The sequence below is a fragment of the Pipistrellus kuhlii genome, unplaced genomic scaffold (genome assembly GCF_014108245.1).
Source record: "Pipistrellus kuhlii isolate mPipKuh1 unplaced genomic scaffold, mPipKuh1.p scaffold_m20_p_8, whole genome shotgun sequence".
In the NCBI taxonomy this organism is placed as follows: Eukaryota; Metazoa; Chordata; class Mammalia; order Chiroptera; family Vespertilionidae; genus Pipistrellus; species Pipistrellus kuhlii.
The window spans coordinates 14,177,086-14,192,121 of record NW_023425584.1 but is presented as its reverse complement, the minus strand read 5'-3'; the positions used below and the strand labels follow the sequence as shown (position 1 = coordinate 14,192,121).

The following is a 15,036-nucleotide window of genomic DNA, read 5'->3' as shown; positions in this document are numbered from 1 at the left end:
TATATATATTTAAAAATATTTACTGCACTATGAACATATTTTATGTTTTCAATTTTTAATTTAAATCCTCTTTAATACACATATTTAATGTCCTCAGAAATAGTATCACACTACAGGGATTTATTTAAGTCCTCTTTACTAGATAGTCAGATGCTCCCCCAAAAATTTACTATTAAAAAGAGCAATTTATCCGAAGCCGGTTTGGCTCAGTGGTAGAGCGTCGGTCTGTGGACTGAAGGGTCCCAGGTTCGATTCCAGGCAAGGGCATTTATATTAATTGCAGGCACATCCCCGGTAGGGGGTGTGCAAGAGGCAGCTGGTCGATGTTTCTCTCTCATCGACGTTTCTAGCTCTCTATCTCTCTTCCTTCCTCTCTGTAAAAAATCAATAAAATATATATTTTTAAAAGAGCAATTTAGCCCAGCCAGTGTGGCTCAGAGGTTGAGCATTGACCTATGGACAAGGGAGTCATTGTTTGATTCCCAGTCATACCCAGGTTGCAGCTCAATCCCCATTGTGAGGAGTGCAGGAGGCAGCCAATCAATGATTTTCTCTCATTATTGATGTTTCTCTCTCTCTCCCTCTCCCTTTCTCTCTAAAATCAATTAAAAAATTGTATTTCATAAATGAGTGACAATATAAACTGATGAACAGAAACAAATCCTGAGACAGAGAAACATTGATCAGACAGTCAAACCTCAGAGGGAAGGTAGGGGAGGGTGAGGTTAAGGGAGAGAGAGCAACCAAAGGACTTCTATGCATACATATAAGCCTAACCAATGAACTCAGACACCAGAGGGGTGAGGGCATGAGTGGGGAGATAGGGGTGGAGGGTAATATGGGATAAGGACATATATGTCATAACTTAATCACTAAATAAATTAAAAAATAAATAAATAAAGTGTGACCTGCAAACCAGGTCACATGCAAACCGGGGGGGGGGGGGGGGGGGAATTTTTTTTAAAGAGCACTTTAATAATTTCATTTATAAAGTTTTTAAAAAAATATTGAAATTGGAACCAATCAAAATTTTTGGCTTTTAGCTTACAGAAAATAAAACAATCTGAAAAGTTCACAATATGGAACATTTTTAAAAACAACTCATCTAGTTTTTCAGCAAGTCAATGGTATGACAAAAAAAAGGAGTAGTCACTGTTCTAAATGACTTAAAAGACATAACAACCAAATGTACTCTGTAGGTTGTTTTGGATACTAGTTTGGATGAATCCATTATAAACAGTCACTTGGAGGGGCACGCAGAAAAAAACAAATATATACTAATATTAAAGAGTTATCACTAATTTTTTAGGTACAATAATGGGGATTACATATACATTTTATTTCATATTTCAAGATGCATACTTAAATATATAAATAAATGGCCATCAGTTTAAGAAGTACTTTTGTTCATAAAAAAATGTCTAGAATATGAAAAAAGAAATAGAGGTTATAAAAATGAACAAATTGGAAATCATGAAATTGAAAAATGTAAGATAACTGGAATAAAAGTTGATGGCTCCATACTAGAGTGGAGATGATAGAGGATGGGAACTGAGAACTTAAGGATAGATCCATAGAATTTACCCACACTGGAAAAAAAAAAAGAAAAAAAAGAAAGAAAAAGAACCACATTTCAGTGAGCTGAACACTGTAACAACAGAGTTAACATTCATGCCCTTGGAGTTCTAATAGAAAAGAAGAGAAGAGTGGAACTGAAATAATGGGAAGAAATTATAGCTGAAAATGCCCACTTAGGCAAAGACATAAACGTATAGTTCACAACTGGGTCTGTAGCTCAGGGGAGAGATGTGACTGTAAGAGACTTGGGGGAGGATTTCTTGTAAATAGGGAGATGTCAAGAAAGAAGCAAGAGGTGATTGAGCCCTGCCTGGGGATGTGAGTGCTTAGGAAGACAGAGAAAGAGGATCCAGCCACAAATGCGGAGGAGTAGGAGGAAACCAGATAAGTAGCACCACTCCCTGAGAGCAAAGGGGAAGAGGGAGGGGTAGGAAAGATGGTTTGGTCAGCAGGGTCAAATGCAACCGAAAGGTCAAGTCTGATAAGTATTGAGAAATGGCCGCTACCCTTACATAGAATGCTCACTGGACAGCATCACTGGACAAGTGGACTTAGAAGCCAGACTACATTGGTTTAAGGAGTAGATGGGAGACAGGGAAATGGGCGTTTGTAATAAAAAAATAAACAAAAACAAACAAACAAACAAAAAAGTTTGACCGAGTCATAAAGGGATGAGAAAGGGGAGTAAAAGGAGATTGAGATTGTTAAAGGGTCAGGGGGAAGTTGGTAGAGGCTCTTGTTTGTCATGCTCACAGGCAGAGGGAAAGTTCCTAGAGAAAGCAGAGGTAGCAGATATATTAGATGAGAATGGGATGTGCATATATCAAGATAACCGTACACAGTTCTCAAAGTCATGTCCTTGTTCAAAACCCAGAAGCCTTCAATCCAGGCTTTTCTTTTCCTATGATCAGATCCCATAAAAAAATCTTCTCCCAGTCTCCAAATCACACATCCCTCTGTCAGCACAAGCCCTTTCCCTACTCTTAATTTTTTTTTGAGGTGCAATGTACACACAATAAAGTTTACCATTTTAAAATGGTTTTTAGCATATCCACAAAGTTGTACAGCCATAACCACTATCTGATTTTAGAATGTTTTCATTACCCCCCTAAAAAAAAATAAACAACATACTTATTATCAGTCTCTCTCTATTCTTCTCTCTTCTCAGCCTCTGGCAGCCACTTCTCTACATTTTTTCCTATTTATTTGTCCAGTCATTTTACAGAATGGAATCATATACAATATGGTCTGTCACATCTGGCTTCTTTCACTTACCATAATGTTATTGAGATTCATCTATATCATAGCATAAATAAGTATTTCGGTCCATTTTATGGCCGAGTAATATTCCATTATACAGATATGTCACATTTTTTTAATTTATTCATCAGTTAGGGACATTTGGGTTGTTGACCACTTTTTTGATATAATGAGTAATGCTGCTATAAACATTTGTATGCAAATTTTTAAAATTTATCTTTATTATTGAAAGTTATACAGATATGCTTTTTCTTCATTGACCCCTTCTAGCCCATCCCCTGCCCCTGCCCCAGGCTTTCACCACACTATGTATCCCTGGGGTTATGCCTATAAATTCTTTGGTTAATCTTTTCCAACCATCCCCATCTCTCCCTGAGATTCATCAGTCAATTCCATGCTTCTATATCTCTGTATCTATTTTGATCATCAATTTATTTTGTTCTTTAGATTCCACATATGAGTGAGATGATGTGATACTTGTCTTTCTCTGACAGGCTTATTTCACTTAACATAATACTACTATAAAAATTTTTATGCTCATATATTTTCACTTCGATGGGTATATCTATGAGAACTCTATACTCAACTATTTTTTAAATATATTTTTATTTATTTCAGAGAGGAAAGGGGAGAGAGAGAAAGAGGAAGAGAGAGAGAGAGAGAGAGAGAGAGAGAGAGAGAGAGAGAGAGAGAGAGAGAAGCATCAATGATGAGAGAGAATCATTGATCAGCTGCTTCTTACACACCCCATACGGAGAATGCGCCTGCAACCTGTGCATGTGCCCTGACCAGGAATCAAATAGTGACCTCCTGGTTCATAGGTTGATGCTCAAGCACTGAGCCATGCTGGCAATGACTTTTAAAATATAACACTAGTCCTAGCCACTTTGGCTCGGTATATAGAGTATTGGCCTGCAGACCTAAAACTCCTGGGTTCAATTCTGGTCAAGGGCACATACCTAGATTGCAGGCTCTTCCCAGGCTTAGACCTTGGTCAGAGCTCATGCAAGATTCTAGCACATCGATATTTCTCTCTGTCTTTCCCTCTCTCTTCCACTCTCTCTAAAAACAATGGAAAAATATCCTCAGTTGAGGAATATATATATATATCTCCAAAGACATGACCCATGGATAAAAAAATGATAAGTTGGATTTCATTAAAATTAAAACCTCTGCTCTATGAAAGACACTGTCAAGAGAATGAGAAGACAAGGCATAGACTGGAGAAAAAAAAAAAACATTTGCAAAAGACATATTTGATAAAGAACTGTTAGGCAAAATAAAAAAAGAACTCTTAAAACTCAACAATAAGAAAATAAACAACCTGCCAAAATCTGTTTGGCTCAGTGCAAATTAAAACAAAAATGAAATACCACTATATATGTAGTAGAATGGCTAAAATCTAACATCAAATGCAAGTAAGGATGTGAAACAACAGGAACTAATTCATTGCTGATGGCAATAGAAAATGGTACAGCCACTTTGGAAGACAATTTAGTAATTTCTTATAAAACTAAACGTACACTCTTACAATATAATTTATCAATCATGTTTCTTAACATACACATGAGTGATTATAACCACTTAATTCTTAATTGTCAAAACTTGGAAGCAGCCAAAATGTCCTTTAATAGGTAAGTGAATAAACAAACTATAGTACATCCAAACAATGAAATATCATTCCACAATAAAAGCAGTGTGTTATGTAGCCGAGAAAAGAAAGAAAACAAAAATTTATATTGCTAGGTGAAAGAAGTCAATCTTAAAAGGCCACACACTGTATGAGTCCAAATATAGGACATTCTGAAAAAGATAAAACTACCTACATAATAAAACCCTAATATGCAAATTGACTGAATGGCAGAATGACCCATTACTATGATGTGCACTGACCACCAGGGGGCAGACACTCAATGCAGGAGCTGCCCCTGTTGGGGTCAGTGCACTCCCACAGAGGGAGCGCAGCTCAGCCAGAAGCCAGGCTCATGGTTGGTCAGTGCTCTGAGGCAGCACTAAGGACCCCTTGGAGGATGTCCCACTGCTAGCTAAGGTGGGAGTGGGCCTAAGCCTGCAGGCAAACATCTCCTGAGGGGTCCCGTACTGCGAGAAGACATGGATATGGTGCACCAGGCCTTTAGTGGAAATAATAAAAAGGTTAGTGATTGTCACAGATCTGGAGGAAGAGAGAAATGAACAGGTAGAGTATAGGGGGATTTTTAGGGCAGTAAAAGAATTATCTATATATAAAAAAGCCGGAGCAACCATCGCAACCGAACAGATGACTGAACAGGCTGTATAGGGCAACTAGGCTGTCAAGGCGGTTAATGAGGGACTAAACAACTGAGCAGTAGGCTGTGTAGGGCAACCAGGCCTGCAGGGGGATAAGTGAGGGGGCATCCAAATGACCTAGCAGCAGGCTGTGTGGGGTGACCAGGTCCACAGGGGGAAAGTTGGGGGTCACGAGGCTGGCAGAGGGGGGCAATTGGGGGCGACCAGGCCGGCAGGGGCCACTAAGGGGCGACCAGGCTGGGGGGGAGGGGGGTGACCAGGCTGGCAGGGGTAAGGGGCAACCAGGCTGGCAGGGTGGCAGTTAGGGGCAACCAGGCCAATGGGTGAAAATTGATAAGCATTGGGGGAGGGGGAGGATAGTTCTAAGGGAACTCTCTATACTTTCTACTCAACTTTGCTGTCAACCTAAAACTCCTCTAAAAATAAAGTTTGTTGATAAATGTGGGCAGAAGACATCCTCCAAATAATATTTTAGGCTCAGCAGGTTCAGCATTTGCCAGACAGAGCAAACCCCGTCTCAGCAGTCCACCGTATAAACAAAAGAAGGTTACCTTAGAGCAAACCCTCACAAGCCAAAGGGACTTTCTGCTTTGCTTACTTTTACAACTTGTGGAAGAAAACGTTTAGTTCTTAGGAAGCTCGGGACAGTCAACTAGACAGCTGCGGGCTGGCTTCCTGAGAAGCTTTCAAACTCGTGGCAGTGTCCATCTTTTCATTCCCAGGGCTGCCACCAATATAATGCTGTTGCCATGCAGCCAGACACAGGAAAGATCTGCTATCACCCATTGTCTGCCCACCTGTCCCAGCCCGCTGTTGATACTCTGTTTAGTCTGAATCTTTTGTGCTTTTCCAGAGCTCTCTTCACACAGAACAAGGACACAAGCACTCACCTCCCCTCACCAAGTCTCTTCAGGTCAGTGGTTCTCAGCCTTAGCTACACACTGAAATCATCTCAGAAGATAAAAAAAAAAAAAAAAAAAAAAAAAAAAAAAAAAAAGCCTATCTGGCCCCACAGCTGAGATTCTGATTGACTTGGTCTGGGCATGCGTAGTTGGCCACGCTTCCCAGGTGATTCTAATGTACAGAAAGCCAAGGTTGCAAAGCACGGGCCAGAGAGCCTCTGAGGTACATACGAACTCCAGCTGGTCATATGAAGAGAGTTCTTTCTAGCTCATAAAAAGAGTTTTTAAAATAATCAGGTCTTTCAACAATAACAATAAAAATAAAATAAAAAAGACACTTAGCTCTCCCATCCCCCCTCATTCCCAGGACACGGAGGGAGGATTTAGGAAACATTCTTTCAATTTATTCCAAAATTTTCATAATTATGTAGTAAGCACTTACTGTGTGTAAGCTGGTTGCTGAGAAACTGCATACACTTCCCTCAGACTACTCAATATACAAAGCGTCCTTAACCCACACATCTCTAATACAAAGCACTAACTTATAGGGTCACTACATCACTAATTATGCTTGTAGTTTGGACAGACTCCATTTGACAAGCCTTTGACCTGGCTCAGAGGCTGTGCCAGCCAGAAAAAGGGAGGAGGGTGTCTCTGTAATTCACCCAGAATGTGCCCCACTTGCTAGGTAGGGCCCTGGCCTCATGTAGAATGACCCACGCTGGGTAACAGCACCATGCCTGGCATATTCATCCAGTGGCTGAAGAGGGATCCACAAAGTGTTTTCAAGGCTAATTCTGCCTTGGGGAATGGGGTCCCACAGGACTGGAGAGGTGACATTGGAGCTGAGCCATGAGGAATGACACACCCACTGAAAATACAGGAGGCAAGCTTTCCCAGAAAGCGGGTTGACCTATGGGATGGAGAGTGGGTGTCTGAGGCAAATATCACAATCAGAGAACATGTCTCCACTATGCCAGGCTGCAAGTAGATCAAACTCTGACACCCCATCCGTCTTCTTCCAGGACCTCTCTCCCGAGGCCAGGGTGCCCTCATACTGACCTGTGAAAAGCCCTTCACTGCCAGGATGTAACTCTCTCCCCCTACGTACCCTCATCTTCTGTCACCCCAACCAACTAAACCGACTTTTCATGTGTAATCTTAGAAGCACATTAAGAAATGCTGAATTTATTTTTGGCACAATTTGGTGATGCATATCCGGTTTAAGCCTTAATATATAGTGTTTTGTTTCCTAAGAGTGGGACTCTTCTCAAACTGAGGTGTTCATAGGGCCCTCTGCATCCAGCCCCTGTGAGAAGCAGCGCCCAAGTCTCTAGCCTCATCTCTTTCCAAACCTCCTCACTCACTTGGCTACAGCCACATGGCTGTTAGTGCTTGAAACACACCTTACTTTCTCCCTCTTAATGCACAAGCTTCTTCCTGCCCCAAGGCCCTGGCATTGGGTGGATTCCTCCAAGCGGGTGCCTTGTTTGGTTTCAACTCAAATGTCACCTCTTTCTCAGAGGCAGTCCCTGACCAACCCTGCACCACTCCCCACCCTCCCCACTCACATCCTTCACACCCCCAGGCATCCTGTGTCACCCTGATTTCCAACCAGGGGTGATGCTGTCTCTCAGGGGACATTTGGTGATGTCTGGGGACATTTGCAGTTGTCATAGCTGGAAGGGCACAACTGTCCCCTGGTAGATAGAAGCGAGGGATGGTGCTAGATATCCCACAATGCACAGGGAAGCCCCCAGCAACAAAGGGTTATCTTACTCCAAATGCCATGGTTGGAAAGCCCATCCTATCACCAAGTTCTCATTCTCCTCAGTATTTATTGGTAGCAGAATTGATGGTTTTGTGTTTTGTGGGCTTTTTTGCGGGGGGATGGAGGGTACCTATTAAATGGGAACTCCTTGGGAAATAGAGAACTCCACCCCCAGCACTTACCTAACTGCCAGGCACACTTGGCTCTCAAATCTTGTCCCGCCTGCCCTTGTTCTGAGAATCCACCGCAAGTTGAAGATGTCAGGCCCCAACTGATGAGCCTGAGAAAAAAGTCAGTTTTCAAAATGAAAACAGAAATCACATCTATTGGTGTTTGTTCCTACAATGAAAATAAGAGACTCAACTTTCATGTACTCACAAAATTATCTTCACAGTCATCAGTGAAAGATTGGTTCTGCTGCTTCTTAAAGATGTGCAAAATTTCCCAAATTTAAAATATGGCCTAAATTACACCCATGTCCTAATGTCCCAGGACAGCTTATAGAAAATAAAATCTCAACTGTTTCAAAGGATCAAAAACAAAACTTAATACATTCTACAATATTGATAAAATTACAGAAAATATTAATATTAGCTAAATGCTTCCCCCTCTCCTTCCTTCTACCCATTCTTTCTCTCAGTTATTGAGTTATTTTCTACAGCCAAATTACCCAATATCAACTTTTCAAAAAATATTATTCAGTGGTACTCTAGAGCAAGAGACTTATGAATGTAACACTGTTGAAATTATTTACTGAGCATTAATACTAGACTTGCTATTACTAAAAACTCGGCCAAAATAAAAGCCCTTTGCATATCTGTAATATTTTTCACTTTTCAGCCTTCTCACAAATAACATTGTTGTCATCATTAGTTACCACTAGGATCCGATGTAGGTATGGAATTATTATCTCTAATAGATGTAAAAGAAAAGGCATAAAGAACAACTTGCCCTACACGAATCCAGTGTTACTGGTAAGAGTCAAGATAGAACTCAAGTTCTAATTCTGTGTCCCCACACCCTCACAGGCATGCCAGCAGCCATCCTTGCTCATGGGTTTCAAACAAATTTTGGAAATTCTGGATTAAACAAAGTTAACCAGATTCTCAGAGCCTCTAGTGTGACGTCATACATCTATAGGAAAAGTATGGAGACTGGAAGAGGCAGCATAAATGCAAAGGACCACAAGCCAAGAAGCAGGTAACAAACGTGAGCTGCAGGTAGGGCAAGGGCTGGTGGGCTAAGAGAATGGGATGCCACCTAATCAGGCCCTGATTGTATAGGAATGCGGTCCAATGTTGCCACTTCTTTCCAGAAAAACTAAAATCTGGGCTTTAATTTGAAATCTCTGTTTATGCATTTATGTCTTGAATTTAAGAGAAAAACACTGTACTAGTAGCCCTAGCCAGTTTGGCTCAGTGCATAGAGCATCGTCCTTTGGACCCAAGCTTCTGGGTTTTGATTCTAGCCAAGGGCACTACTTTGGTTGCAGGGTCCTCCCCAGCCCCAGGGCTCTGCTGGAGGCAACCAATCAGTGTGTTTCTCTCATAGCAGTAATTCTCTTTGTCTATCCCTATCTCTAAAAATCAGCCGAAACTGGTTTGGCTCAGTGGTAGAAAGTTGGTCTGTGGACTGAAAGGTGGGTCCCAGGTTAGATTCCCGTCAAGGACATGTACATTGGTTGTGGGTACAACCCCAGTAGGGGGTGTGCAAGAGGCAGCTGGTCGATGTTTCTCTCCCATCGACGTTTCTAACTCTCCCTCTCCCTTCCTCTCTGTAAAAAAAAAAATCAATAAAATATATTTAAAAATAAAAAAGGAATGATACAGTTATTAAAAATCAAACCCTTTAAAAAATAAAAATAAAATAAAAATCAATGGGAAAATATCCTTAGGTGAGATTAACAAAATAAACATATAAATAATAAATTAAAGAAAAAAATCTGTAGTTTGAACAAGATTTTTTAAACTATAATAGTCTCATCCTATTTAGGAAACCCAGTAGATAATGCTTAATATTATTTGCTCATTTAACCTTTATTCAGAGGTGCTATTAATTTTCTAGAATTCAGCAGCTACGTGTTAGAAATGTTGCGTTTAAAAACAAGCATCCCGCCGAAAATGGTTTGGCTCAGTGGATAGTGTCAGCCTGCAGAACGAAAGGTCCCAGGTTCAATTCCGGTCAAGGGCATGTATCTGGGTTGTGGGCACATCCCCAGTAGGGGGTGTGCAAGAGGCAACTGATAGCTTTCTATCCCTCTCTCTTCCTCTCTGTAAAAAGATCAATAAAATATATTTTTTAAAAATAAAAATAAAAACAAGCATCCCACCCTCTTAGGCCATTACAGTGTGAGTAGCATTGAACCACAAGTGTGAATTATTTCAGGATTACTTCAAATTGAAATTATTACCCAGCCCTGTGAACTATTCATGTACAGATGTCCTGATTTAAAGAGAAAAAAAACAAAAGAAAAGAAATTTCTGGTGGCTTAAAATATCCTTACCTTTTTTGCTTTAACTCTCTTGGAAAAAACAAAAATTTAATTCGATTGTGAAGAAGGAAGAGCACTGGAATTTGATATGAAAAAAAAACATTCATCCTTCCATAATACTTTTTTTTCCTTAAATTTATTTATTAAATTGTTTGGGGTGACATTGGTCAACATGAACATATAGGTTTCATGTGTGGATTTCTGTTACAAAATCTGTATATTACATCATGTGCCCACCATCAAAGATAAATCTTCTCCTGTTATCTCATATTAGGATCCCCTTCTCCCCCCACTCCCTCCTCTCTGGCAACCACCACACTGCTATTTGTATTCATAAGTTTCAATTTTATATCCCACATATGAGTGAAATCATATGGTTCTTAGCTTTTTCTGTCCATTTAACTTAGCATAATCTTCTCAAGGTCCATCCATGCTGTTGAGAATGGCGCTTTCATCCTTTCTTATGGCTGAGTAGTATTTCATTGTGTATATGTACCACATCTTCTTTATCCAGCCCTCTATCGCAGGGCACTTTGGCTGTTTCCATGTCTTAGCCTCTGTGAATAATGCTGCAATGAACATAAGGGTGCATATATTTTGCAAATATGTGATTTTGAGATTTTTGGGTATATGAACAGGAGTGGGATTATTGGATCATATAGTGGTTCCTGTCTTAATTTAAGTGGTTGGGGAAAATTTAGAATTTCAGTTGAAACTAAAAACACTCTCAAACAACACTATTATATTTGCAAACTTACTTTTCTAAACAGAAAGCCTTTTTCCTGTTCTCTCCCTTTTGTTTATCCTTTTATTTATCTCTGTCCTGCATCATTCTAAAAATTCATTCAGATTTTCTGACACTGGTCTATACGAGTTCCTGGAACTATGACACAGATGTAGCAAAAATAGCATACATGTGTTAAATCACATGGCAATTGGATTTTTTATTACTTCATCCACTAAACATCCTAGCTCCTTCTAACTACTAAAAACCCCATCCTAGTCCCAGGGGAAGCACTTAAAACCTTATATTTTCAGAGCCAAAAAAGATCTAATGGGGAACCACACCAACTTTATTTCCCCACCAGGTAAATAAAAACTTGTGAACCTCCATGATTTGAAAGCCTACAGTAACTTAAGAAGTTTAACATTATGAGTTGCAAGAGAAAAAAAAAAATGCTTCCAAGTGAACTCATTTAAGGACCAAATCAGATTTTCTGATTTTAAGTCCTATTCCAATGTTTTATGGTGACCAAAGTATTGGTTCATTTCTTGTCTTCCCAATGAGAATTCTTGATGGATACATGGCTCATAAAGTCTAAACAGAATACACAATTCTAAAGTGTTAAGCTCATATTTGGGAGAGGGCTCTGCTATGACCAGAAAGACTGAGCCAATTTTAGTATAAAAAATTAAGACTAATTACCAATAAGGGTGACTAGACACTGATGAGCTAAAGACACTCTAACCAACATCACTGACATGCTATAATGCCGTGAAATATGGACAGAAAAATCATCCTGGAGCTTATAAGGACAGACATGGTAAGATCTGGTCATTGCCTTCTGGAGTCAAGGGCCTAAAGTCGTGAAGAACCGCTGGTCTTAACGCACGTTGTAAAGCTTGTTCTTAAAGGAGATATTTTCATGTGCTTGGTAGCACACTGCAGTTTCATTTTGCAAAGTAGCGGTCTGAGGTTCTTTGCTACAAAAAGAATAACGTAAGTAAGTGCAAACCACTTCTAAATAATGAACAGTACGTTTGTCTATTTGACTACCAGTGCCCCATTCACACAACCTATTAAATGACTAGAAGATTGCAGAGTTGTAAATATTAAATTGTGGGAAAATTTAAGAAGCGGGATTGAAAAAAAATAGCAAAACAAAACCTAAGACATATTCAGACTATTCTCTTTCAAGATATCCATGTAATAGAATCAACAGTTGAAAATCTAAGACAATTGTCAGACATGAAATGGAAGTACTAAATCAAGATGCATATTCACAAAGGTGGCTATGAAATGCTTTGGCTTGTGTTTTTCCAATTGTGGATCATACTCTTTAGAGAGGGTTATTAAATCTACAGAGTTGTCTACTTCTTGTATTTAGGATAAACAGAATACAAAATATCAGTGTGTGTTATGTAGTAATAGTGTTGCTTCACGTAAGTGTGTACTGGATTGGATCAGGGTGTCAAAAATCTTACTGTGTTTTTATGGTCAGAATGAGAAAGCCATGAGTTAGATGACTTTCATAACTTATACACTCACACAACAAATGTATGAAAAGGTTATGTGTAGAGGTCTGATATAGCTGTTGTTTTATAATTTGTAGATAGTGATGGTTTTTATTACCTGAGCCTGCCCAGAAATGATATGAAATGTAGAGTCTTCACTCAACTCAGATCTTAAAAAAAACAGGCATATACGTGAGAACCAGTTTAGATGTCAAGAGTTCAAAATGAGTCAGCATGAAATAGCTGCCCCAAAGGTGTCATCATAAATGCGTTCTCTCTCTCTCTCTCTCTCTCTCTCTCTCTCTCTCTCTCTCTCTCTCTCTCTCTCTCTCTCTCTTTCTTTTTTATATTTTACAATATTTCCTACAATTTTTCTTTTATAATTTATAAGAAATGGATGTAAAGAATATGTTGACAGGAAAAGGGCAAAAATCAACTAAAAAAATACATAAAGAAAATATTGACAGTGCAAGGACAAAAAATCGTGCTTTTCTGCCTTAAGGAGTATTCTTTCCCCCTTTCTATTGCTGGAAGCAGATAGTCAAATCTATAGTGTGGATTCTGGACCCCAAAGACTTAATATTGAGTCTTTTATCTACTGTATGGTATGAACTTGGATGTCACTTAATGTTTCTGAACCTGACTTCCAATGTATAAAGTGAGAATAATAGTGCCTGTCTCACAGATTTATTTCTATGTAGTCATTATTGCAATAATAGAAACCAACGTTTATGGAACACTTGCAATATGTTGATTATTGTTCAAGGCAATTCTGTGGATTGGCTCATGGAACTAAGACATAGGAAAGATTGACATCCAACAAAACAGAACTAGGGCCGAAACTGGTTTGGCTCAGCGGTAGAGTGTCGGTCTGCGGACTGAAAGGTCCCAGGTTTGATTCCGGTCAAGGGCATGTACATTGGTTGCGGGCACATCCCCGGTAGGGGGTGTGCAAGAGGCAGCTGGTCGATGTTTCTCTCTCATCGATGTTTGTAGCTCTCTATCTCTCTTCCTTTCTCTCTGTAAAAAAATCAATAAAATATATATTAAAAAAAAACACACAGAATTAGGAATAATGAATGGCAGCCTCAGAGGGATGGCTAGTGAATCAAAGACCTTACTTAGAGCCCAAACTGGACTAAAAGAAGCAGGTTAACCAGGGTTATGGTAAGTAGTGATTTCATACCATCACAGGTGTTTGTTTAGATGGATATAGGAGGTGGATGAAAGTAAAGGAGATTTAAACTTTAATTGGGCAATAGGTGAGATTTACAAAAATTGTACATCAAATGCTTATGAGGCCAGATATCTAACGTAAAGTAGCAGAGCATGCTGGGTGTGGAACAACAGGGAATGGGGAACTATGCTTTTGCTGTGCTTCAGCCTGAAGTTGTCTTCCTCTAGATCTTTGCCAGCCGCCTCCTACTCCATCAGGCTCACTCACACAGCCCACTACCCTGGTCTACACTCCCCATGCTATTTGCCTGGAAGCACTAAAAGGACCCTGTGACTTGCTTAAATGTTCTGTCTGTTTTGTTGATTGCTTTCAGTAGACAAAGCACTGAATGAAAATCGAGAACAAATCAAACAATTCATTCAAATGTAATTTCATCAAACACTATTGAGATTTAGTTCCCTTAGTCTAAGAGTTTAGGATTGAAGTGCTATTTCTATAGAAGTTCATGGCACAATTCCATGGAAATATAGAAAGCTAACAATCCACTGGAAGGTGTGGATAGTGATGGAGGCATCCATTGAACTAGATTTTTCAAGATTCAGGGTATAAACTGGAGTTAGGGAGAGAAAGAAGAGGAACAAAGAGAATTATTATTATTATTTTTTACTAGAGTAGAAACATCAAAAGGCATTGACACAAACCCTTCAAGCTTACCTTCTTTGCAACACGTTTCTTTTCCGACATAAATATTCTAAATTGGGGAAGAGTTGAAGAGAAAATAAAACATGTCAGTCAAAGAGTTTGAGATCTTTTTTTGACCATGTATATTACTTCTGCTATTACTATAATATAAACAAAATTTGTACAAAGGCAGAGGTGGAAAACATTAAATTTAGAAAAATATGTTTGTTTGTTTTGTTTGTTAATATGTTTCTATTGATTTTTCGAAAGAGGAAGGGGAGGGAGAGGAAGAGGGAGAAACATTGGCTTCCTCCTGAAAGCTCTCTACTGGGGATAGAGACCACAACCCTGGCAAGTGTCTTGATCAGGAATCAAAACAGCAACCTCTTGGTACAGGAGATGACACTCAACCACTGTGCCACCTTGGCCAGGCTAAACAAATGTTTTTTTTAAAAAGGAAAATAAACAAAACTCAGATGAGGCTCTTCCTTGTGACTGCTGACTCTATAGTACCCAAAGAAGCCCCCGTGTGCAAACTACCTCATGTTCATTAATGGTTTAGTGTATTCACACATATGCCCAAACTTACTTTCATGCAATTATTAATAATTATTTTTCATTTTCAAAAATGGATAATTGTGGTTCTTCCATG

At 39.4% G+C, this 15,036-nt stretch overlaps 1 protein-coding gene across 2 annotated transcripts in view; it reads right to left on the bottom strand.

Moving 5' to 3' along the window:
- Nucleotides 1-10,798: 10,798 nt before the first annotated feature.
- The window catches only part of LOC118711239 (hepatitis A virus cellular receptor 1), a 29,072-nt gene continuing 24,834 nt past the window's right edge, over nt 10,799-15,036 (bottom strand). For both annotated transcript variants that reach the window (XM_045576938.1, XM_045576939.1), the window contains 2 exons: nt 14,418-14,454; nt 10,799-11,995 (listed from right to left, as the gene is read on the bottom strand). In XM_045576938.1, the coding sequence (XP_045432894.1) occupies nt 11,896-11,995; nt 14,418-14,454 (137 nt within the window). In that variant the 3' untranslated portion in view covers nt 10,799-11,895. The remainder of the gene's footprint in view (nt 11,996-14,417; nt 14,455-15,036) is intronic.